Source organism: Aulonocara sp. 'chitande type north' Nkhata Bay, linkage group LG23, assembly GCF_057382095.1.
Source record: "Aulonocara sp. 'chitande type north' Nkhata Bay isolate Kocher_YH1m ecotype deep benthic linkage group LG23, A_spYH_male_GT1.1, whole genome shotgun sequence".
NCBI classification, from domain to species: domain Eukaryota; kingdom Metazoa; phylum Chordata; class Actinopteri; order Cichliformes; family Cichlidae; genus Aulonocara; species Aulonocara sp. 'chitande type north' Nkhata Bay.
The window spans coordinates 41476220-41503626 of NC_141365.1; the positions used below are offsets into that span (position 1 = coordinate 41476220).

At 40.0% G+C, this 27407-nt stretch overlaps 1 protein-coding gene across 2 annotated transcripts; it reads right to left on the bottom strand.

The window, feature by feature from the left end:
- LOC147302456 (radixin-like) lies at positions 1-27161 on the bottom strand. Of its 2 annotated transcripts, none has more exons than XM_086284579.1 (15): positions 26972-27161; positions 24482-24575; positions 11653-11736; positions 11176-11271; positions 10151-10273; positions 9814-9965; positions 8264-8347; positions 7871-8017; positions 6400-6496; positions 6141-6304; positions 5613-5743; positions 5043-5203; positions 4785-4877; positions 3941-4177; positions 1-2920 (listed from the first exon to the last, which is right to left on the bottom strand). In XM_086284579.1, the coding sequence occupies exons 2-15, from the start codon at positions 24491-24493 to the stop codon at positions 2756-2758; spliced, it is 1746 nt and encodes a 581-aa protein (XP_086140705.1). In that variant the 5' UTR covers positions 24494-24575; positions 26972-27161; the 3' UTR covers positions 1-2755. The 2 variants fall into 2 exon arrangements, with proteins under 2 accessions (XP_086140705.1, XP_086140706.1); XM_086284580.1 differs by lacking the exon at positions 26972-27161 and adding an exon at positions 26342-26573.
- Between the last annotated feature and the right edge of the window lie 246 nt (positions 27162-27407).

The following is a 27407-nucleotide window of genomic DNA, read 5'->3' on the forward strand; positions in this document are numbered from 1 at the left end:
TGAAAATTTAAAACTTTTATTTGTGAACCAATGAAATAGACCAAAATCCACTTGTGCCTTCTATCTTACGGAGTACTAACATGAACATAAGGATGAGGAGGAGGGGGGACTCCAAAACAAAAGCAAAGCAAAACATGACAGCTGGTGCCAGAGCAGGCGTCATCACAGACACCGGCTTCATTGGAGGGGACAGATGCGCCAATAACTGCTGCTGTGAAGAAAAACAGTCAAACTGAAGCCTTGTAGCATCGATGTGGAGGGGGGGGGGAGAGATGTCAGCAAGAGTTTTCCCCTCCAGTGAAGCTGGCCAATACACGATGCGTGCTGCTGCTTTACGGTCTTTGAACACATTACCAAAAAAAAAAAAAAAAAAATATGGGCTGGAAGCGCAGGATCATTTCTTTCACCTGCTATGGCAAACACAATAGTAACAATGGACACTGAAGTTAAACACAAAAGACAGGCTTATGTCATACAAATGCGTTACCGTCAAAACTCCAGGGCATTAAAAACAAAACAAACCCCCCCCTCCTGAAAAACTACCTACACCAGCTGTCAAGTATAGCAATAACATACTATAAACATATTCATCATATTGTTAATAAAAAAACAAAAACAAAATAAAATTAATGTTTACTCATTTCAAAAATGCACCCTGGAACATGTTTCCCACACCACAAAAGCTGGACTCCATTTGTTGTCTTATGTTGGATATGAATTGAAAGAGTTCAGGGAATTTTTGACCTACCCTCTACTTGATTTCCATGAGTCATGATAGCGAGGTCTGTTTGCACTAAGAGCTTCCAGTAAATCATCTCAGTCCCATTATTCTGCTGCACATCCTGAAACTGTCTCCTTGAAGTCAACATTTTGGGCTTCTTTAACTCATGAGAGCCTTTTAAAACCTCTGGAGTTCAGAGTGGTTCTGTGGACCGAGCCCACCATCGCTCGCCGCTTCTAAGAAGACCCTGAATGCTTCAATGGACCCTGGCAGACTGACCTACGCTCTGCACAGAGCACACCTTTATCAGCAGCATTTGTTCACTCATCTTCCTCATTTTTTAGGAGTTTTTTTTTGGGGGGGGAAACAAAAAGCAATAAACAAAAAACAAACAAACATCTGAGCAAGGCCAGGAGAAACTGCTGTGTAAAACTAGCTTGATATGTAAAAAATAACACTTTTCTAACCAGATTTCACAGGAATCCTCAATATTTTCAAGCAATCGTAACCAAAATACAGCCAGAAAGTAACTGACAACACGTAGCCTGCCCGGGAGCAATGCCGCAAAATGTAACAGTAACCAAGTAAAATTATTTTTGTTCATTTTTTTCTAATTTTATTTTGGGAGGGAGGGAGCATCCTAAGTGTTTGACTGTCAGTCACCAATGTTATTATTACTGAGGTAGAGATTTGTCCCGAACTGAGACAGATGTTTTCATAAGCTCCCCAGCCAGAGAGGTGCCAGGCCTCAGCTTCCATAGCCCCACACACACACACACACACACACACACACACACACACACACACACACACACACACACCATTGGACAGACGGAGAAAAGGCTCGGCTGCAGTGCGGTTCCTCTGCCCGTCCTTATTTTCGGTCCCTGGGATCCTCTGTGAGCTGGCAGGCAGAGAAAACCATCTATGGTGACTGGGAATTAAACACTGGGACGCAACGCCTACACTACCAATTAGCTTATATTCACAATACTTTTAAGCTTGAGGGCGAGAGCTCAAAGTGGCACAAGTTGATATCCTATGACTTCTGTAAATTTAAAGAAAAACATTTTGTTTTTCCCTTTGTTACCTTTGCTACATTCGTTCGTCAAAACCTGCCATGTGACAAGTTGGGTGGCTCTTTGCCCTACGAGGGTCAGTTCAATTTTATTCACAGAAATATCTTATATCAAAAATTACAATTATTGATTTTAGCCTGTAATGACACTATTAAAATACTGCAGTGTTATCTTTTTTTGTATAAATCTATAAATGTCATGTTTAAACTATAGTTTGACTTTAGTAAGTAGAGTTAAATTCTCTCTAACGACTTAGAGATGGTGAGAGTGTTAGAACATCTACCAGGTGATATGCTTTGACATGCTAATATAGAAGTGCTTTGACACTGAATGAAAACAATAACCTAATTTGTCCCTAAACTCCAGTCCTTATTTGGAAACCTGGGGTTAAACCCGGCCTCAACAGACAACTAAAAGGATGGGCATCATCAATAAAACGAGTCAAACAAAAGCAGAAGGAAGAAACGTAAAAACAAGAAGAGGACAGAAGATCTTTTAACTGGAAACATAGAATCATACTAAAGCTTTGCATACAAAGTTTTCAAGCGAAAGAAGAAAAAAAAACAACAACAAAATCGCTCTATGGCCATGTTTACCCAAAAAAAATAAAAAATAAAAAATTCCAACTGCTTCCATTTTTGGTTTTTACAGTTTCACTTCCCCCATTCGAGTAAGAGATGGAGATGATCTCTCCAACACGATAATTTGCTTGTTCAGAGTGGCGTGTATGCAGCTCCACATCAGGGAGAAATCCAAACTCAGATAAGGAAGTGGAGCAGGACTTTGGCAAAATTGGATAAGAAGATTTCTTGAGACAGCCTGGGTGTTGGGGGGGTGTTGAGGGAGACTCGATAGGCTTACGAGGACGGAAGCGTCAGTTGTCCATGAAGAAGAAAAAAAAAAAAAAAAATCAAGCAGCCGTTAAGGAGAGCGGGGTAACCCTGAGGTGCTGTTCTCACATACACTCGAACTCGTCGATGCGCTGCTTCGTGTTGCCCTGTCGGATCTGCCGCAGAGTTTTGTATTTGTCTCGGCCTGCTTTCACGTTCTCGGCGTGCAGCACGTCGTTCTGGGTCTTCTTGGTGTCGTCTCTGGCTTCGGCCAACTCTGAACTCAATGTCTATGAGAAGAGAAGAGAGGATAACAGGTTGAGGAGGGCGAAAGAACAGGAGGAGAAGACGCAACCAAAAAAATAATAATTAAAGCCAAGAGGAGAGAAAACTGTCTGATGATCAGGGCGGCACAGACGTTGCAGACAAGACAAACAAAACAGGACGTGTGCGGAAGAGAAAACGGGATCACGCTCCATTTCAAAACTAAACATCTGATTGACGCAAAGCCACTTATCTTTAGCTTTTGGTTCTCTGTGTGCGATCTTTAGTCTTCACTGACAACTAAATCAAAAGTGTGTTTGTCTCTGCTGTATTGAAAACAACACACAAGCAGGGATCAGCAATGGTTGGACCAAAGTCTGTTCCTTCAGCAGTCGTCTTTGGAGGAAGCCGATACAAAGTGCAGGCCTGGATGTGAGGTTCCTGCCTTTCTTTATGTAAAACTATTCTAACTCTTCTTGCATTAGCTTCAGTATTAGTCCTGGCCTATGCAGTAGCCAGGCTTCATAGCAGTCTTTGGAATTTACTTAACAATATAAAAACTATGATTAGGTTGGACATTATCCATCTGATTACTTCATTTCTAGAAAGTCTGTTTTAAAGCCAGGCTGCAGTATAAGCCAGCACATCTCCTGTGACAAGCAGGAGTTTAAAGAAGAACGGACACAGACGTATGCCTCATCTTACCCTTATCTGCCATTTCTTGGCCCGTGTTTCTTCTTTGCAACAAAACTGCTGTTATAAATAACAATGAGATGATATTATTTTTTGTTTGTGTATCGCAAACCTCCTTTGGTTACATGAAACTAAAGCTTATTTTGTATATATATAAGTTTGCTCTAAAATTAATCTGGCAATTTTTGGCTTTAGACTTCATTTCAGCGCAAGATGCACACCACAGTGGTGGAATTTCTTTATATAGGACTAGTTTTGATAAAGAGTAATATCAGGCTTCTTATGGAGGCTAAATCTGAACAACGGGTTGTCATTTTAACCCTGCCCTAAAGGTTTTCACTTCTTGCTCCTACCTGCAGCTGCTGCTTAACCCTCTCATTCTTCTGTGCTTCAGTGACGCGAGCCTCTTCGCTGCGGAGGTCAACATGACTGACGCCCTCATTGGAGAGCTCGGCGCTGGCCTCTGCGTGGTTCTCATCGTGTTCATCGTGCTCGTTCTCAGCATGACCGCCCGGAGGCGCTGGCACCACTGTCATGGCGGTCTTCAGCTCCTCCTTGGTTTTCTCCAGGTCCTGCTGGGCTGACAGAGCCTGCAGGTGGAGGCACGAGGAAGGAGAGATTAGGACAGACAGCTCACAGAGTCACGCTAGACAGGTGAGAGCAAAGGATGCCACACAAAACAGCTGTGGTTAAAGATCTAGGCCATCAGACCAAAAATAATCACAGTGGCATTAAGCCTAATCTGCATCCATCATGAACTGACCCATCTATGCAAAACTGCACGATTATTTGTAAAAGAAACTCATTACAGGAAGGAGTTGGGGAAAGATTTAGATTTTTTAGATTAATTAAAAACACGCTTTTTAAAATATGTAAATATTAACAAATGTTTAGTGAAGCCAATCAAAATGTAGACACCATCTGATTATGAGTGATGTGGAAGACAAGCGATGGGTATGCTGTATGGATCCATGTAACACAGGATTCCCGATCACTCTAATCCTCCATCACAGTGGGTGTAGTAGTCCATACCATTTGATTTACAAATATTATGATGACAAATATTAAAAATTAACCAATTTAATTGTTTCAGTGTCCACTGCTGGACAAAATTCAGTCACATCATGCACAAGTTGGAAAGTTTTCCACATGTTTATCTCATCTGGTGCATGAAGTCATCAATGAAGTCTGCGTTACCTTGTGCTGCCACTCTGTGGCCTCATCCTCTTTCTTCCTCTTGGCGTCTTCTAGGAGAGAGATCTTTGCTGTGAATTCAGCCAGTTCAGAAGCCTGCAATGAAAGCAGTCCCTGCTGTTACTCATACAGAACAATCTATGGCTTCAAACAATCCGAAATAATCAGACAGACACCAGAGCCTTGTAAGTGCAGGAGCATAAAGCATATACACATATGACAGTCTGGCACTGCTCCCAGCATCAGTCAAACAACACACACCAGTTGCTCTTGAGTCTTCTGCTGGTCTGCAGCCTGTCTGGCCAGCTCCGCCTTGGCCTCCTCGGCTGCTTGCCTGTCTCGCTCCAGCCGCTCAGCCTCCTCCCTCGCTTTCTTTCTTTCTTGCTCGAGCTCCATGGCGCGGCGAGTCTGTTCCTCAAGCTCTGCGGAAGAGCAGACGCGAACGTGTCATAAATAAGCTCCGATTTATGTTGTAAACATTCAGAGTCCAACCTCAGAATGAACTCTGGTGATGGCAACTGAAGACTTTAATGTAAAACAGAAGCCGCAAGAGCGCAACTTATTGTGTTTTGAAAGTTTCCTCTTATTTCAACTATTGAAAAATGGGTTTCTAAATAAGTTTGTATTTTTAATTTGAAAGAAAAGAAAAATGAAAGCACAAAAGCTTTGCTCAATCTTTATATATTCTGGTCACACAAACATAATGAAATATGTAATTGGTCTTGATCTAAAGCCCTAGAGAGATTCTCCAGTTTGACATACAGGAGGGAAGGAGGAAGTAAGAGCTACAGTAAGAAAAATGATGAGAGAATGAAAAAGAAAAAGGGATACCTCTCTGAGCTTTCATCGTCTGCTCTTCAATCTGTTTCAGCCTCTCCATGAGCTCTTCTTTCTCACGCTCTATCCTTTCCTTCTCTTTCTCTGCATGCTCTCGCTTCTTCTTTTCATTCTCCAGCTGGGCCCTGAGAAGGTTGCAGATTACCTGTTTCAGATCACTTTGTGTGTATATTTTAACTATGAAACATCTATTTTAATACTGTATATATATACATAGATGAAGTACTCTCACCATGATCTGAATAAAGTTAAATGAAGCTTCAGAATGAATACATGAACATGCCTCATTTTTGTGTAGCAGAGGAGACACTGCCCTCTAATGGAAATGCTCTGCTGTAGCAGTGACTCGTCATCAGTGTAAGCCTTGGTCTGATACAATTTTGTGCATTTGTTTTAATGGGAAAGTGATAATCAAATGTTATCAAGTCCTAGCACACTCCCCATGCATAGCTTTGCATAATGACATGGAACAAAAAAAAAAAAAATGTATGTGTATGTGGCCAAGTCATCCCTCTGCAGTACCTCTCCATCTGTTTGTGGTGCTTCTCCTCCCGGGCTTGAGCTTTCATCTGCTGCACCTCGATGGTGTCGGGCTTTCTTCTCCTCATGTACAACTCGTGGTTACCCATACACAATGCCAAAATGCGCTTGTTGATGCGCAGACGTGGGGCATAAAACACAAAGTCCTAAAGGCATGGATAAAAGAGAGCAAAACAGAAGCGTGTGAAGCATTTATATAAAGCTGAAGGATGAATATTTGTGGACTGAGTGCGACACTCACAGGTGCTTTCTTGTCGATGGGTTTGATGACAAACTTCTTGTCATTGAAAGAGATGTTTCGAATCTCACTCCAGGGGAATCCAATCTTTGGTGTCAATCTGGATGAAATAGCAAAAAACTGGTTAATTGTGCAGACTTTTAACAGCCTGTTAAAAGTAACCCAATACCACGTGGTATAAAATTCAGCCAGCAGATGGTGCCCAGTATAAACAGACCAGCTTACAGGAAATGATGACACTGAAGCGTCTTTCAGGTCTGTGTGAGAATAGCGGCAGTATCAGGTGTCACGCTCACTGGCTGACACTAATTCGAGTAGTAGTAGGTAGATGCTTTGTGAACAAGAGGTAATAATAAAGAAAAAAGAAAACAAACAGAGAAAGTGAAGGACAGTGAGGAAGCTGCAGCCAACAGAGAGAGAAAAAAAAAAACTATGCTGTTATCTCGCAATCATCATTTTTTTTTTCCCCTTCACCCGTCACCTGGACGAGAGAAGGAGGAAGGCAGCTGTCCTCAGATAACATAAACAAAGGTGATGCAGAGAGTGAGAGGAAATGCTACAGGAGTAGTGATTAAATCTGTCCTTCACGAAGAGGGGAAATAAATCTGACCAGAAGGGAACAGGAAAGACTACTACAATGGAGACACAGAGACTTTCTCCACCTCTCACTTATCGAAAATATCTTTGCTTCCTCTAAGCTTTTTGGACATTGTGCATGTCCTATTACCATTTATGTCACACAGCTAGATACACTTGTGATGTATTTTCCCCCATAAAATACATCACAACTCTAACAACATCAGATCTAAACAACCACTTTTTTAGAGGGGTCTGTCTGATTAAATCAAATTGATTTGAGTTTAACAGTATGTGCTCCGTGGGCCCATGAACCAAAATCCACTGGGTATATGAACCCTTTGTCAGCAAGTTTGGATCATTAAAGTTGTTGAAAATCTCTTAAATATATTAAATGCCACACTCAAGATTCAAACATTATAAATATTATAATAATAAATATTAATATTTTCATGTTTTTAAAAGCACCCCACTAAATGTTTCCAGAGTGGGTTGCACAGTTGTTCCTGTCAGCTAAGCTTCTAGAAAATCTGACGTTTTTTTTCCATTTCATATTTAATTCAATACGAGTTTTGATCTTGTGATGAGGCTGTGTAACACAGCAGGTATACCAGGCGCATCGACACACATCTATCAGTTGTTATGATTGTGACACACTGTGTAGTAACGCCTCCAACTGCTCACTATTCAAGGCTGTTGCTGTTTAGCAACCAACTGCAAACCGCAGCTCTGAGGCTCTTTGTCTGTGTGAGGAGATTCATGCAAAAACTTCCACTTGGTAACGTCAAAATGCTGGCCTCATACTGAGATTAAAAAAAAACCTATCAGCACTACAAGGCTAATAGCTGTAGAATTAGTCAGAAAATTAGTTTTTCCAAGGATTATGTATATTCCTTACTTGTCCTCGTGTTCGTAGATGTTGAGTCCAAGAGCATCCACGCCCAGCCATAGCTGTGTGCCCTTCTTGTTTTTAATCTCAAAGTAGTTGACTCCATACATCTCCAAGTCTTGGGCGATTTTAAGATACTCCATCATTGAGTCCTCTCTAGAGTAGAGAAAAAGAGGCATTATATTATATTATATTATATTATATTATATTATATTATGTTTAGAAATTTAACACAATCACATGTTCAAAACAATAGCATTCAGTTAGCGTACATTTTCTTCTAGAAGAAGAAAAAAAAGCACACATTCGAATTTAAGTTAAGTGGGTTTAAATCTTTGGTACTTTATGGCAAATCCAAACATGTCTACAAGGGTTTCATCATGATAAAGGTCTGACACACACCTGAGCATTCCTCTGTGTTCTTCGTGCCAGGTCTGTATCCTGTCCTCCCATTGCTCCTTAGTCAGCTTGTGCTGCTCCAGGACTCTACACACACACACACACACACACACACACACACACACACACACACACACACACACACACACACACACACAATGATGTTCATCTGAAGGAATGTCAAACAGCACAGAATTGCTTCCTCAAAGAGGAAATCATAAATACTCCAGCAGGCAAAGATATAGATTTTGAAAAATGAAAGTCAAAATCCAGTTACTCTGGCTGACACCAGAATCATATATATATATATATATGTAAAAACTAGAGATGGCACGATACCACTTTTTTATGTCCGATACCGATATGAATCCGATATAATGTTTTTTAATCAACAAAACTGTTTTTTAAATATCTTGCTGCATTTTGTATAAGTTCATACTCAAGTTTAAAACAACTACACTAAAGCTATTCTGTTATACCTATATGCAAAAAAAAATATTTCATAGTTCAGCAATACTGATCAATCTAATAAACTTAAACCTACACCATCCTCCCTATTCTGGTATTTTAAAGAGTACTTAGCGTAAATATTAAGCAACCTAACTAATAGGGTTCCAACTCCCAGCAACAACAAAAATTAAAAAATTAAAAAATAGGGAACCACCCCTCACGCTCCACCTCATGATGCTTAATCGACGTAATCAACCTTAATTTGATGCAGTGTGAAAAAAAAAAAATGCACAGAAATCAATTATTTTTCAAGAAATATTAAATAGATTCAACATCTTTCTTCAACAGAATTGCAGACTGCACAGATCGCACCTTCCCAAAGGACAAAGTACTATAGCTTACTAGGGTATATATATATATTAGACTTAATAGTTACTATATACAGTAATTGACTTCTATTCATTTTATATCAAATTAAAACTTTGGGTGTCAGATAATTATTTATTGAAAGCTAGACATTTTAAATGAGAATAAGAAAGAAAAGTATGTCTTTGTGCCCCCTTTTCCCTGTTAATGCCCTATCGGCCCCCCTGGCTAAACTTTGCTAGATCCGCCCCTGCACAGTTACCAGCGTCAGCTACGTAGAAAAAGATCCTGGTGTAGAAAGTAATATTAAATAAATTTTAACAACAGCTTATCAAGCTTAAACGTGCTGCTGTTGTTTATCCGCTGGTTTCCTCTTTCTGGTGCAAAGTGGGCCAAAAACAAACAAGAGAGACGGACTCGCGACAGAAAAGCCGATCAGCTGATCATTAAGCAGTTTCATGATTGAAGTAGCAGCAAGAAGAGGCAGTCGCTTGTTAAGCTTAACGCAGCCGTTCTATCACGTGATGCATACTGCTCCGATGTGCTAACGTTCTGAGGCGAGTTACGGCGTGTTGCAAGTTTTGTGAGGTGCTTTCGTGATATTTAATGGATCGGATTACATTTTTTATTTTTCTCCGATATCCGATCCAGTAATTTAGGTCAGTATCGGACCAATACGTAATATCGGATCGGTCCATCTCTAGTAAAAAATGCTAAACTTTATGTGAAATGCCTACCTCTGAGGGAGCAGTCTGTCATGAGTAAGGTACCCAGCCTTGTGCACCTCTTTGTTATAGTCTCCATACTTGGCCTGGACAGCGTATGAACCCAGCAACACAGCCGTTTCTGGGGGACAGTAGTTCTCATCATTCAGGATGGCCTCTTTCACCTGGCAGAAAAATGTGTGCGTGACTCTAAATGTACTCAAGACTGTAAGATTTAGTTAGCACTTATGCTGAGAACAGAGCAAGCTAGATAATAGTAACATAAAAATGTGATATTTTGAGGTTTTGAAAATAACTGAAAAACTAATTATTTGCTAAAAGTGTTGGTGTCCTGAGTGTGTGGAGTTACCTGCAAGAAGAAGAGTCTCTGGGTGATCTCCTGGATTAGTTCCTCTGAGACATCTTCAGGGAAGAACTTGGCTCTGAACTTAAACTGCAGAGGACTCTCTTTCTTTACATCTTGCTGGGTCACCTGGATTCAAAAAATAATAATAGCTCCATTATGTACTGGAATTTTTCAATACTATTTTTCTGTAGCCTCTGCCTTTTGTCTGTCTTGCTCACATGCTTGTTGAGCATGAGGATATTTTTTTTGTAATGCACACTTGGAAATGTAGAGACACACTGTAATAGCAGGGGTGCTAGGACTGGGGATTGTTTTGGGGTGAGTGAAAGAAGAAGCCTGTTGAAAGACCACATCTGAGGCTTCAGTACCACAGTACTGCTTCTAGGCAAATACCAGACAAACAATAGACACAGACACTGGAGGAAACATGAAAGTGAGAGCTAAAGAGAAAGACCCCGACAAACAATTTAAGAAAATCAGTTGAAGTCCACATGCTTAAATTAATAATAATATTAATAATGGAATTTTGTTTTTAAGCTTCTCCATCAATCCATCTTCTTCCCCTTATCTGGGGCCAGGTCCCGGGGGCAGCAGCCTAAGCAGAGAAGCCCAGACCCCCACCTCACGTCCACCTCCTCTAGCCATTCTGTGGGAACACCAAAGGGTTCCCAGGCCAGCTGAGAAATATAATCTCTCCATTGTGTTCTGGTTCTGCTGTGGGGTCTCCTCCCGGTGGGACATGCCCAGAACACCTCACCCAGGAGGCATTCTAGTCAGAAGCCCGAGCCACCTCAACTGGCTCCTTTCAATTAGGAGGAGCAGCGGCTCTACTCTGATCCCCTCGCAGATGGCCGAAATTCTCACCCTATCCCTAACGGAGAGGCCAGCCATTCTTCGGAGAAAGATCATTTCCGACACTTGTATCTGCGATCTTGTTCTTTCGGTCACTACCCAAAGCTCGTGATGATAGGTGAGGGTAGGGACATAGACCAAGCTTCTACTTTCCCACAAAACAAAGTGATATTTACCTTTTTATTGAGTTTCAGCCATGTGATGTAGCCTTTACTGTCCACATACTGTAGTCCAAAGAACCACACCTCTCGCAGGCCCACAGTCTTTACCACCTAAAAGCAAAAAAAAAGAAAAATGGATTTTCACAGTTTATTCTTCCTTTAGATAGCGTTTTTTCTTTGATGTCTGAGAAGTACAAATCTGTGATCTGTGGTAAGTGGCAGAGACATTTAAGAGAGAAGGGAGGCGACTGTTAGAACGTAAAGAAATCATATTTATCTTCTGCCTGTTTAACAAACTGTTATAGGGAGCGTTTTTGATTTCATTTCTTATTATTCTGGCACTGACTAAACTCTTTCTGAAGACACCAAAAATTCCTGTCCTGGGAGGTGGGGACTGACAGCATAAGAATACAGGAAACAAAGTGTCAACTTCTCAAGCACCCACACTCCTACGTGCCAGGTTTCTGTCCTCACAATACTTTTTTTGCTCACCTGGTCAAACAGCTGTTTTCCTGTGGTATTTGGCTGGATTGCAAACTCCAACTCTGCATCCATGGTGGTCACACGGACATTGATCTAGGGGGGGGAAAAAAAGAAAAAAAGGGGAGGAAGTTCACTTTGCTTGCAAATATTACACAAGTGAAGACATGAAAATAAGTTGCAATTATTCATGTGTGCGTGTTATTCCCTTTTTTCTGCTCCTGTTTTAGGCAGTTAAATACCACTTAAACCTATAAGTTTGGACAAATACTTTAACTGCAAGAACAGGTCAAGAATCCCTAAAGAACAATTTTTTTAAGCGTGTTACGGACAGATGAGAGTCAGAGGAACTCACGAAGCACTAGGGAGGTGGGAAAAAAAGCATATCTATCTATATTTATCCAATCAACCAGTCTTCTGAAAGACTGCTTCTTCAAACTGTTGTACAAAAAGTGTGCAACATTCAAAGAATTTATGCACTTTATGCGCACACTTCATCTCATGTGCCTGACTATGCCACTAGTCTAAACTAGTCAGCAAAGCAATCGAATGATAACTTGATCCACTTGCGTTCATGATTTAAATCCTACTGAAAACTTGTGCTACCATCTTAAGTGAGAGATTCACACGAAGGGAAAACTGTACACTACTTTAAACAGATGGAAGTTGAATACTGGTTGTGATAAAGTGAGGTGGCTCACAAAACACTGAGGCAATACTGGCAAAAAGTATTTTTTTTATACAACCTTTACTTTTCACACAATAGTTATGGTTCTCTTAGAATACAGGATGTGGTGCACTGCATGTATGCACCAGTACTACTGACAACTCATGTCAAGTGCTGCTGTCCAACTTTTCCTCAGTTGAGCAAAAATATTCCAGGAAATTGCAGAATTTCTAAAGAGGACAATAGAAGAACATTTTCCCCCATATGTGGGCAATGTGTCAGATCCTTTCAATCCTACCCTCTGAAGCCACACTTTTTCAAGGCAAAGACCTCTGTTGGGGTGGAGCAGAGGATAAAACTCAGTCATTGGCTGTTCCTCTTTAAGCAGCACTGGCAGTAGGCCTAGAAGCAGCTGATGGCACAGAACAGAGCAGGGTTGACCTCCGTGGCATCTGACATCCTTCCTCCCACACCTACTCATACATTGAGCCGTGCATTGCCTCAGTGGTAGTTAACAGGACGAGAAGAGAGACGGAGGAAAACACAGAGTAAAGAGGAAGACGAGAAGCAAGCTGAGAGGCGGGGTGCAAAAAGCAAAGTTTAGCAAGAGCGTGAAGGGAGGATAGAAAAGAAAAAAAGAGCGTGGCTATGAAGCGCAACAGGAAGTTTGAGAGATGATCTGGGGTATACTCCTTTCGACATTAAATTACAGCGTTGTTGCTGTAGATGAGAAGAAGAAGAAACTGAGGGAATGAACCATCCTTTTCCTCTCAGTACTTATATATAAAACCTCAGGAATGCTTACTTTGCATTCCTTTTTCTCCCCTCTTGTTTTTGACACACTCTCCTGCCTTCATCTTTTTCACTCAATATCCCTGCAATGAATAATCCATGAAACCAGCACATAACTGGACCCCCACATGGAACTCAGCCCATAATGTATCTTGCTGGATCACCACATTAATTACCCAATAAATACTGCAGGACATGCCCACAATATAGATATCTTGCATGATGTTTTGTTGCACTAAAACACAAATTTAGTCTGCTTTGCACTGAAATTTTACTTGGTTGTTGCTAAAGATGCATTCAAGGAGGATTTTGCATATGTATGCAGAATCCTCTGGCTTCTACTGCCACAATTAGGCAATAACGTATCTAAAAGCTGCTTGACAACCACAATTAAACAACAAAAACTAAAGGAGCATGTGCTACTGACTTCCAGGGGTCAGACCAGTAAAACATGCAAATCACAGTGAGATTGCTTATTGCTGTACAAACAGGTAAAATTTCAAATCCAGCCTTCAAAAATTATTGTGTGGAGTGAAAAGTCTTTATCACTACTATCCTAGACTACAGATGAAACATGAAGAGAAGCTCTGAATGGGACTTGACTATGTTTAGTGACTGAATTAAGATTATAAGTTCACAAATCACATCCATCCTTTTCTTCTTTTGTGGTTGCGGCTTGAAATTTATGGAACGTGAAATGTCTGTGCTGCAGTTCATTGAGTTTTCTATTGACACCGGGGGAAGTGTTTTCAGTCCAAAATACAAAATCCATCACGAGAGGGAAGAGAAAAAACAAAACAAACAAAAAACAAATAGACTCCAACAAGCTGAGAACACAGTTCAGTTCAATTTCATTTATATAGCACTAAATCACAACAACAGTCACCTCGACTTCCTTGAGGCGACTGTTGCCGAGCCTCTCAGCTGGCTTGGGAAGCTAGACTACACTGATGACCATTTACATATTATGGCACAGGAGGGTAACAATAAGACAAGGAAGGAAGACACCAGAAACACATGTTTACCAGAATAAAGCAAAAAAAATGACCCAAAACATGAATTAAGAGGGGGGATAACACAGGAAATACTGAAGGGATGAGCAGAATTCTAAAATTCCAATTAGTAGCTAGAACAAAACAACAACCAGGCAAAAATAAGAAACGTGAAATCTACACAGAGCACTTAAAAATAAGAATATCAAACTAAAAGATCAGTATTTTAATAGGAGAATATGGAGGGATTCAGGGATGCTTTATGAATGGGGTCACTATGGGAACTTGACACCAATGGCTGGGATCCAATAACATAAGCTACTTATGACACCACAACCCTGTCAACATTTCAATGTAGACACTAAGGATAATATTACATGAAACAGGGGCTACTGATATCCAGCTCTTTACCTTGCTTGGCTTTGCTTAAATGCAGATACTTCAAACAATAGTCGGTGTTGGGAAGGTTACTTTTAAAATGTATTCCACTACAGATTACATGCCGCAAAATGTATTTTGTAACGAGGAAAACACGAACACAGTGTACAGTCGAGTCTTAATAGCTTACTTACAACTGGGCTACACTGCCCGTGAGGCTACATTCTTTAAGGCTATGCCTGTAACACTTTGCCTATTGCATTCATATTAAATAATTTTTTGAACAATAATTCAACAAAAACAAAAACCCAACTTCTTCACGTTATTATGTGGGCTGCAAGTAGAGGTGACATGGGCTGTGAGATTGAGACACAGGCATTAGAGCCTCTTAATGCGTGTTTTGTTTGGGTTGCCACTGGCGTGGAATTACCAAAACTAGAGGGGACAGCCTAACATATGAAACAGGAAAAGACCGCTGTGTAATCCATTTATTGAGTACCACATTTTTAAACTGTAACTGTAACGGAATAGTTACTCATATTTTGTATTTTAAATACGTAACGCCGGTACTTGTATTCCATTACTCCCCAACACTGACAATAGTAACAGACTGAAGATAACTCAATTTTAAAACAAACTAATGTGGACATACTGAGGTTAAGAGTTTTAAAAGATGAAAAAGAAACAAGAACACTCACTGATTTTTTTGATGTACTGTTTACTTCTGTGTGCCTGTCGATCTGATCTCCCTTATAAAATAACCTTTGTATAACAATAACCTCTTCCAGTTACTGAACATCAATTGCATTTGGATAACTGTAACTAACTAGTCAAGTAAGATTTGGATCTACTCTTGCAGGTGCACAGATCTAGCCACAAACAAGGTAACCACAGCAACATAATCTATTCATGGTTCACTGAATATAAACTTTGTGTTGATTTCACTGCCTTGGTGACTTTATAAGAAAAGTTATACAGAATGTAGTGCTAAGTTTGAGTTTCCAAAGGACTGGAATAGACTGCGAGTTGTCCTCTGTTTGTGTGGGGCCCGCCATCAGCCACGATAGAGCCAACCTTTGTGCTACGCGTGTGTGTGTGTGTGTGTGTGTGTGTGTGTGTGTGTGTGTGTGTGTGTGTGTGTGTGTGTGTGTAAACATAGCAAACCCACAGGGCGGAAAGAGGTGGAATCCTTTATGGACCAGACGGTTAGTTAATCCTGTCTCTCGTACAGAGTGGGGGGGAGGAGAAGAGGGACAGCAACATGCCAAAGCAATGACACAGCTAATCAGACACTGACAACTGACATGCCTTGAAGGAGTGACTTTTGCAAGCCTGTCCTTAAACAACACTATTTGGTGACACAAGATACGCTGACTGGGCAACCTGTCCTTAAAAGGACAGTGTTAGGCATTTGAGGAAAGACCTGGAATGGGAATAAATTCCAAAAAAAGGACATTCACAACAATCAACACAACAATCCAGGTACTCAATTCCATCACACTGCCATAAGAGGATGCCTTGCAAGCATGTGAACTGACAGGCCTTGAAAGTTCCTAAAAGCACAACATAAACACTAAAATTAGTATGACACTGGATATCCTCTTGATGAGTCAAGTTCCAGTTGGAGCCCGACATATCTCAGAAGCAGTTCCAACATCTAGCGGAAAGATTTTAGAAGCTTCCAGTAAATGTTATACTGGAAGTACTAATACTCTCATCATTCCTTCTTTTCACTTCTCTTTCTTACTACTGACCTAAAAATATTAACTACTAATTTTACTTGTGTTAAGAGGAGCCAATAATGAAATAAATGATAAACTGGTACACTGACACTAGCTTTAACCTCAGTGCACAGCGTCCTTCTGCACAGATGGACAGAGAAAGATCTGCCTGAGGTTGGACAGCAAAATCTTGTGGAACAATGTTGGCTAAAGATTTTCTTATTCAGGAAGAAAGGGGGGGAAACAAAACAAAAGTGGCTTAAGTGGTCTAGAAAATTGAAAAATGTATATAATTGGAAGTAAAGTGTGGTGATCACTGTTGTGATTTCCCCATTAAAACCCCCCCCAAAAAGATCCAAAAATCAATCTATAATCCAATCATGAAAACTTTCCAGATATCAGAACAGGCAAATATACAAGTCAAGCAATCAGCTGGGAGTAACCAGCTGACCTAATCAGTTGTGTCAAAAAAGTCACAATGCTTATTCTCCACACTGAGACCAAGATTATTTGACAGAATAATTCAGCTTTTGGGAAAATTGTACAAATATTTAACTTGACTCATATTTATTGAAAGTTGCCTGAACATGACAACCTCACCACGTGGTGGGGAATCAATTTGGAAAGGTGTGCACTCAAATAGGGCTGGGCCATATTATACCGTTCACGGTAATACCGGTATAATGTTAGGCAACGATAGGAAAATGAAATATCGCGATAGAATATGAGTAAAACGCGCATGCGCAGTGCCTTTGTTTTCATACGCACATGGCCGATTGTTGAGTGAAACAGATGAACCAGAATTGGTTTGTAAAAATGGTGCAACTTCAGTGATGTGGAACTGGTTTGGTGTTTGTCCGTCAGATACACGACAAAGCACATTTTTTGCAGAACATGCAAGCGGCTGTCCTTATTGTCGTATTTGTCGGACTAAGATGCTCTTAAATCTGGGAGTAATCTGGGTCCTAAACCCCGTATTTCTCAGGTCAAACAACACTGCAGCATCACTGAGTTAAAAACTGTCTAAATTCTTTCATCTTTAATAAAACGATCAGCATTGCTGCTTTACCAGGTGTAACTATAAAGTTTAACTTCCAGGCATCCATGAAAACAAAATTTATTACATTTAACGGAGTTAGAAGTTAGCAGGAAGCTAGCGGAAGTTAGCACGCTAGTTTCGCTAGTTACCTAAGCATGATATTGCATGTTCTGACTGAGAGATTTCTGAAAAAATTCAAACGTACAGCTCTGCTATCACTTCCAACATAAATGAAGACAGGAAACTAAACAGCAGTGACGTTTGTAGGGTTACTGAAGTTGGGCTAGCTGGTATATAATGATGTGCTACGTGATCGCTAGCGACACAGCTATGTTAGCATAACATAAACAGTGAAGCTGGAGGACGAACACTAACACTTTTCCACTTGTAAAAGTTAACGTTAAGGTTCCTGATAGTTGGAGACAAATTCAGTCGCATGGCAGGATGCTGTAAACGGACCAAACTTCAGTCAGGAGAACAACTGAGATAATCAATCCACAATATGAGGTCAGTCATTAATATACTGCAACAACATGGGAATAGAGCAGCTGCCAGAGAATTCAACATTAATGAATCAATGGTACAGAAGTGGAGGAAGCAAGAAGAATGAGTTTAATAAAGTTTGATTTATCTGACTGCTTTGTTTCGCTTAATGTGCCTTATAATCCCGTGCACCTTATGGTCCGAAAAATACGTACTGCACACTGCAGTTTAATGTTGCAAAGCACCTCTTTTTAACTTCAGTGGATATTATACATGGTTATGCTCAGGATATGTCAGCCCATTTCTACTGGAAATGCCTTTTGGTTAAACTTTCAGCAAGGAATTTGCATTTGCACTGTTACATTTTTATAAAGCTTTAATGTACATAAAAACCAGCTTCTTGTTTAAGTGAAAATAAATGGAAGGTTGTCTTTTTGCACTAGTAATGTTGTGGAGTTGTATTTTGTCTCGCATCAATTATATCGTCAGTTATATCGTTATCGCAAATTTTCAAATATATATCGTGATAAATATTTTTGGCCATATCGCCCTGCTCTACACTCAAAGACAAGCAGGAGCATGATCTGTGAAACAGACCATATCACAATAATCATTTTACTTTGATTAATATGATTTAGTCATAACTGAAAGTGTAACAATTTTATCAATTGCACTGCGCTGCTTTTGCTCTCATCTATAAAAACTAATGAGCACACATGATCAGACTGGCTGCTCAATACAGAGCAGAGAGGGTCAAATTACAACACACATACAGAGAGTGTGATTTAACTAACTGCTGAGGACATACTATTAATAAGCACACCTGAGTGCTGCTATAATATAATACAGACACCAATATTTACTAGAGATGGACCGATCCGATATTACGTATCGGTATCGGTCCGATACTGACCTAAATTACTGGATCGGATATCGGAGAAAAATAAAAAATTTAATCCGATCCATTAAATATCACGAAAGCACCTCACAAAACTTGCAACACGCCGTAACTCACCTCAGAACGTTAGCACGTCGGAGCAGTATGCATCAGGTGATAGAGCGGCTGTGGCATGCGGGACCTGTCGGTGGTCTGGATAGCATGTGGAGCTTCGCTAGCAACCCGGCATTTCATCTCCGACAAAGTTATCCCCGAGAGAAGTAAAGCAAGTGTGTAAGTCCATCTCTGAATGTTTGTAAAGCATTCCTGCGTTAAGCTTACCAAACGATATATGGAGCGACTGCTTCTTCTGGCTGCTACTTCAATCATGAAACTGCTTAATGATCAGCTGATCGGCTTTTCTGTCGCGAGTCCGTCTCTCTGGTTTGTTTTTGGCCCACTTTGCACCAGAAAGAGGAAACCAGCGGCTGAACAACAGCAGCACGTTTAAGCTTGATCAGCTGTTGTTAGAATTTATTTATTATTACTTTCTACTCGAGGATCTTTTTCTACGTAGCTGACGGCTGGTAACTGTGCAGGGGCGGATCTAGCAAAGTTTAGCCAGGGGGGCCGATAGGGCATGAACAGGGAAAAGGGGGCACAAAGACATACTTTTCTTTCTTATTCTCATTTAAAATGTCTAGCTTTTAATAAATAATTATCCGAATCTTACACCCAAAGTTTTAATTTGATGTAAAATGAATAGAAGTCCATTACTGTATATAGTGACTATTAAGTCTAATATATATACCCTAGTAAGCTATAGTACTTTTTCCTTTGGGAAGGTACCATCTGTGCAGTCTGCAATTTTGTTGAAGAAAGATGTTGAATCTATTTAATATTTCTTGAAAAATAATTGATTTCTGTGCATTTTTTTTCACACTGCATCAAATTAAGGTTGATTACGTCGATTAAGCATCATGAGGTGGAGTGTGAGGGGTGGTTCCCTATTTTTTATTTATTTATTTTTGTTGTTGCTGGGAGTTGGAACCCTATTAGTTAGGTTGCTTAATATTTACGCTAAGTACTCTTTAAAATACCAGAATAGGGAGGATGGTGTAGGTTTAAGTTTATTAGATTGATCAGTATTGCTGAACTATGAAATATTTTTTTTTTGCATATAGGTATAACAGAATAGCTTTAGTGTAGTTGTTGTTTTAAACTTGAGTATGAACTTATACAAAATGCAGCAAGATATTTTAAAAAAAACAGTTTTGTTGATTAAAAAACATTATATCGGATTCATATCGGTATCGGCAGATATCCAAATTTATGATATCGGTATCGGTATCGGACATAAAAAAGTGGTATCGTGCCATCTCTAATATTTACCACTGTATCTTGTTAAGTTTACAAGTTGTGAAGAATCCAAGAGCTCCATCATTAGTGTTTTGTTTAAAGGGAGATGCCATTTTGGGATGTTTCTAAATCCTCCTCTCAATTTCAATTGCAAAGACAAGTTCTCACTCAAATGGGCCCCTTGTTAGCTGTTTGTGCAGCTGTTTAGTAACTGTAAGCTGTTTAGAAGAGCTTTGCTGAGAGGCCTTAAGACACACACATCAATCAGTAGAGCCGCTAATCTGGCCTGCTGGGCTCCGAGCAACTGTCTGTCCCTCTGATTAACCTCCCCTGCAGAGTAAGGCAGTTCTCAACGGAGGAGTGGAAGGAGGCGTGAGAGCAGATAAGGAATCAAAAACTACCTGCAAACAACAACATTATTGCTTTGGGGGAAGAGAAGGTGAATGTTGTGTTGGAAGTATTGTTTATTTATTTGTTGTACGAAAGAGTGAGAAATTTGAGAAAATACAATAGAGGGAAAATAAAAGCTGGACCTTACCCTACTTATTATTGACCTAGCACAGTTTCAGAAATAACTGCCATCTGTGCCAAACGTGCCTGAAAACACATTAGTAAAAATGAAAGACTCCTTTGCTGGTTCTGCTCATCTTAATTTGATTGTAATACTGGGATTTCGAATTGAAATAGGGTCAGCATCAATTTCAAAAGTCTTAATTAAGCCAACCAATTAAAGTCCAAAAGTTTCAAAGTGCTGTTATCACAGTTTTTCCAGCACCAACTCCAGGGTTTACAATACTCCAGTGTATGTGACAGTATCACAAGCCTAGCCGCCAGTCAGGCATACACTAAGCCCTTGCGGGGCTGGTGTTAGTGTTATTGGTGTCTTCATGAAAAGTGGTTCAGTAGTTTGTGAAATACATTCCAGGCAATTTAACACAAGACTCTATTAGGACTGACTTGTTTTTTCCAGCTGGCCTCAAACTGGCTACACCATGAACTACAGCTTTTGGTACTTATATATATATATATATACATATATATCCTCTTGTCATAACCCCCCTTGCTTTCCAACCTCTTAAAATTCCTAAAGACTATCTCTTGAGGACCACAAATTCCTGCTTCCCACATTTACAAATTATTCCCCATCCTTCTGACTGCTTCCTCTCCTGACAGCCCCTTAGCAGTGTGATTATATTTTTCTCTTAAATCTCTGCTCCTCACTGTGACAGAGCCAGGATGTTGACGTAGACTGGGCCCCCCCAAAGTATATAGCAGGCCACCTCTTCAGCAAACAGGAAAACAGCTACAAGCTAGGAAACCAGTAAGGGCCCTCTTCCTTTCCCCTCATGACTACCCTGCCCCCAGAACAAAGAGTACACCAGGCAGAAAGAGTAGGATATAGGTGTCAGTGGAACTATGAGTGGGCGATATATATATATATATATATATATATATATATATATCGATATCGATATCTACTCGATGTATCGCAAGTTTTTCCACATACGATGGTTAAAATGGCTTGCCACCGTAATATTCCCCAAACCGGAATATTATTTTTTATCATCTTCTGGCATACAAGCATGCTTGTTTATATACTACCAGATAGGGGAAAAAAACCAAAAAATGATGACAGCGGGAGTTTCAGACGAACGAGGGAATGAGACTCACTTTCGTTTGGATTTCACAAGGAGGATGTTGAACAAAATGCGGTAATATGCAAAACATGTTGTAAAACTACCATGAATTAGGGCTGTGCGATATGACCAAAATCTCATATCCCGATATAAGACATCTATCGCCCCGATAAAAAATTCTGTGAATCTCAGGCAGCTCGACTTGCGTGAAGTGTTTCCAGCTGGGCGTCGTGTACATGGAGTCGAATGTTTTAACCGATGCATGAAACTATACATTTTTAGACATAAGTTGTAACGCCCGCCGTTTTCTTTGTGAGTATTTATTACACGGCGTGCTGCGGGGAAAAGCCTGTTCTAACGTTTGAGTCTAAGGTTTATTTTTTAGCACCTGACGGCTCTTTTTGCTTCTCATCCGTAAATACTCTGCATACTCTTTCACGTGATTTAGTTTATTTTGAAAGGTCTCAACAGGATCTTGAGCTTTATTCTGAAAGGTTTATGTGGAAAATAAACAAGCGGACACGCGATGGTTTTATCGTCGTTGTTGCTAACGACAACGCATAAAAACAGGCTCTTGTCCGTCCATAGTGTGGTTATATTAAATATAAGAGAAAGAGAGAACTTTAAGAAATTAATATAGCCACTAAAACGGTGAAAAAAATATTGCCGTAAATTTTATTTTGCGACACCACGAAACGAAACGACAGACGTTTTCATATCGTCATCCAATATATATCGTTATATCGAACAGCCCTACCATGAATTTATTCCACCAGCTGAAAAGTCATCCACTGCAAAATTAAGACTGTTTTAAACTCGCATGTCAACGTCCCCTCACACACCAAAGAAAACGTTAAATAAACCAGCTGTGATACCCGTGACTGTTCTTAGTCAGTCATTTTTTTAGTCACCGTCTAGACTTGTGTTTCTGTCATTTGAGTTTATTGCATTTTTTATTTTACAATTTTTATATGTTATGATATTTCGATTCATTCTAAATTTTTCTATTTAAAGTAGAAAAAAAGTTTAATGAATGATTTGAATACCAGTGCAATTTTGGGAACTATATAGTGAATAATAACATTTGTTTTTGGAGGTTATTTGAACATACCGTGATATATATCATGTATTGTGATATGACCAGAAAATATTGTGATATTAGATGTTCCTCATATCGTCCAATTAGAGCTGAGTATAAGGATACTTAACCCGATTCATGATCAGTTAATCACCATCTATTTAAAAATAGCTATATTAACTGATCAATGATTCTTCAATTACCATAAACCTCACTTGCAGCCTTGGTGCATTTTCTTAAAAACATTGTGTCAACTTTATCGCTAAAAGTAACTTAATGGGGCGTCCACATGGGTGACTGTAAAAGCCTTACTGTGAACAAAAACATTTGTTTCCGTTTTAAAATAAACTTTGAAAATCTGCAGAGTCCTGTGACTGAAAATGTACTCTCTTCCAAGTCAGCCAATGCTGTCACTGACCCCTGCAAATATTTTTAAGCTTGCGTATGAATACTGACATTCAGATTTAGGAGACTGTTCCAAAAGGTTTTTATGTCATACACTAGTCCCAGAGGAGGTCATGTCTGGTGGACCCTGCTTTTGTTTCCTCTGTTTATTATGTCAGCGCTTCCCTGCGACAAGCTGCACTTTCTCTGTCAGATATTGTCTTTGACACAAACGTCACTCTCAGCAAAGTTGGCATGCTGTCCCAGAAGCCGTTTTTGGGATTTTGCCCTGGTGACTCAGGGGACGAGAGGGTTAAGTGAAGGATGACATCAGTGCCTGGCTGTCCTTCTTTTGTATCTTCCTAACTCATCCAAGGACACACACAAACACCCACTGCCTAAAGAGGCAGACAAGAGATGTGTTTCACTTGTGGGGCGGCCTGGAACTCGTTGCCATTTCCTTGGAAAGTTTCTGATGCAATCTTCAGCAACTGGATTTTGATTTTTGTCCAAGCAAAACACAGAATGCAAATTTAGTCGAATTAGGCAACTAAAAATACAAATTACACAGTATACCTGCCATAAATCCCTTACTGTGCAGGGAAGACCACAGGGTTGGGCACTGATTGGATGCCAAAATGCTGGCTAAATAAATACACTGATAAAAATGATTAAAAACGCCACGGAAAGACAGAAGTGAAACTGAAAGTCAACTTTTCTCTGACAGTTACTACATGAATAGTTTGTCAACACTTAGAATAAGGGTGACGGCTGTCTCATGACTTTGTCCAGTGTTGAGTAAACCTGCATCATTGGTGGGTAGACTACCTAAAAGTGGCATAACTCGGCATCGTTTAATATCCCCAGACTACTTCCTGCTCTTGCCAAGTCTGTTCATGATGGAAAAGCAGCAACAGTGAGAAGCAGACAGCCATGAAGGGACTGCATCAAATTGGTTTTGTTTTGGCGTTGTTCACATCCTAGGAGTCTGGCATTCTCTCCACCCTTTAAGCAACAATGGCAGCAGTGTTGCAGTTGTGAGGCCTGTGGGCCAGGCAGTTCACTTCACACTCTGGCTGTTGTTTACTTGAAAGAGGCGTATGAGGAGTGGGAGAAGCCGTGGGGATGAAACTGCCACTTTCCAGATTGTTCAAAATGAGGATTTCGGTAGCAGAGCATGCCGACTGTTATGACAACTCACAAGCAGCTCTAAAGAGTCGGTTTACATGAGCAGAACTAGCAGGGAAGAAAAACAAGCCACTTTCACGTGGCTGATTCATATCATACTTCCTGAACCAGCCACATTATGTCCATCAAACAATCAGATTTAAGTGGCAAAAAAATAAGCAGATTTTCTGGCTTCTTCCCCTAACGCTGCATTACTGTAATAATCTGTAGACAAAAGCAGCTTGAAGTTTACTGTCAGTTCCTTACCGGCTTAGGCATCTTTGCTTCCTCTCCTCATTAAACTCAACAGCTGAGAGGAAAAACCCGTCACTGGACGGCAGAAAGACCTTTACCACAGGACCTGAAAAAAAAGGAAGAAAACATTTTGTAACATAAGTCCCCAGTGTTCATGGGTGAAACCAGAGACATTATTATAAAGAGCTATTGATTCCAGTCACAGAAGACCAAATCTAGAACAAGGAAGCATGTAGACCTATTTGCACTGACGCATGACGTTATCATCCCAGTCTAGCTGTAGGAATTTGCGCTTATTGATTTTTTCGATTAACCATATACATAAAGTACGTAAGTAGCCTGGGTTTTGCCCAGTGATCTCACAGGATGAGCCAGAGACCTATGCAGCACTAGAGGGTTAAACAGGCCTTTGTGGGTGGTGGCCAGACTGTGTATAACGTCACATAAAGTCAACGCAAGCATCTTAAGCATTTTCCTTTTATTTTTTGGCCATTTGATAACAATGGCAACAATGGCCCAAGTCTCTTTAAACGGCACCAAAATTATTATGGATGAAAAACCCTAAAATAAAAGTTATGGCCTTCTCACTATTCATTTATACAATAGTTTCAGCTTGATTGGAGGGGTTGCAAAAATGGCTTCAGTGTAACCAGGCTGATTTCTACAAAAAGTCAAAACTTCTAAGCAACTGCTGTCTGAGCACAGTATTTATTTTTTATTGTTTTTGGTATTCTGTAACTCAACAGTCTGACAAGAAACACTACCATTTAATTTCAGCAAACATCTGTTACATTTAGCCAACAATATTTTCTAAATGTGACAAATTAATATAATGAGAACAAGATTATTCTGTCAAGCTCTAAATTTAGTCCTGTGGATGACAAAACTGTACATTAGAAAAAACAGAAATAACAACTAAAGGAAAGCACTGAAAAACACTGAAAGGAATAGTATTGCTAAATCTGTTAATGACAACAAGCCACAAAACCCCCAAAACAGCCATAGGCACAGTGATGCGGTTTCCATTCAATCACAACATGCAAAACCACTTTTCTTAAGTGTACACATGTTAACTATTGCAGAAGTGCAGTGAGAACACTACTTTAAACAATTCTGGAGGAGAGAAGGCTGTAAGACAATCGAGACATTAAGCTGCGACACATAAAATAAAAAAGTTTTACATGACAAAGACCATGCACTCTCATGTCAAAAGAACTGATAGGACAAAGAAATATGCCAATCAACAGTTTTCTTGCTGACATCCAATAGTGATCATTTTCAGATGGTGAACTACAGAGGACCCCATCCATTCATAACCAGATTGCTTTACTTTTTTCTACTACGGACTGCAGAAAACAAAGCAGGGGAGGCACAATGTGAAGCAATGTGTCACAGCACTAGGTATACTTTACTAGAAACACAAGTCTGAAATAGTATGGTAATGACCCATGATGAACTTAAATAGGATAGTGAAAACATCCAACTCAAGAGTTTCTCTGGTGTGAATCACACGTAGGAGTTTCAGTGTGGTTTAATGGTATGAAGCTAAACTTCGTGAAGTTTAATAATACACCCCAGCCTGACTGAATGGAGAACTGTGCATCACGACTGACATAAGCTTGCTAAACGCCATTTAATACAAACGGAGAGCAGCCAGGTGTCTGGCATGGGTTTAAAAATACTTTTAGCAGCCATTACATTTTAGTCTCAGCTATTTTGTAGTGCCAGTTCAGGATACAAATCGACTAGCACCACTACTCTTCTCAGTTTTGGAAATTAAAGAAATTATTAGGAACAATGATAGTTTCCATATACAACTGTAATCTGCTTTACAGAATGTGCAATGTAAAAATAAGAATTTGTAAAACCCACTGAACGTCGGAGCTGTAGCGTTTGTAGTCCTCATAAAGTGAAACCCACTTATAGCTTGTGAGCAATTAGCTTTACCCGCCGAGAGTTGTTGGCTTCCGTTACGTTGAACTATAACCAAAATGTAACGCCTAAAATATTGGCTACACAAGCGTTGCACAACGGAAAAAATAAGTCAGAGGCGTCAAATCCCAATTTTAAAAATGTATCTTAAATGAACACTAACGTTAGTCACTAGATTCCCCCCCCCCCCCAAATGGTCTTCATGAAGCCCAAAGTTTGCGCGTCGAAAGGCTGACATTATCAAGCTAGTGGGTGTAGTCCGTATAACGGGACGAGCCTAGCCGACGGTTGCCTCGCTCGCGCTCGTGAAGTTTTAACGCCTTAAAAAATGTTAGCCCTCATTTATTCGCCACACTTGCCACTAAAACGAATAAATATAAAAATAAATATCTTAACAAATTCCGACTTAAGACTACGTAAAGCAGAGTGGGGTGCGTTTACACACAGTTTAAGGGGCACAACTTGACAGAAGTCGGCCCTTCTGTGACACATGAATCGGTCGAACACGAGGAAATCCGCTGCATCAAAGTTGAAGAGAAGCTCCTCTCTTTTTGGGGAGAGGCAACTCACCGGGGGACGATGTCTGTCTTTAATTTGATAGAAGAGCCTCGTATCTTCAACTGTAGCAAAATATTCACGATGAAAAATGCCTTTTTACTCCGGGTGCTTGTCTCTCAGTGCGTCTGCCGTTATAAATTCCCGCAGACATGGAAAAACCCTTCAAGTCTAAACCATAAGGCGATTTGGGGGGGAGTCGCTGTAGAGCCAGCCAGAATAAAGTAACACAACTTCCGGTCTTAACTATAAAAATAAAACTACATAGTTAACTGGGCAATATTATCATAAGGCGGTTTACATCTGTTTACAGTTCATGAACATACTCTTAGATTTGATATCTTCTGTACCTTTGCATATAAAACAGCCAACATTTTTCACATTGCAATGATCCTGAATATTTAATACTTGTTTTAAACTTAAGTTTGATTGTTTTCTTTATTATTTTTAC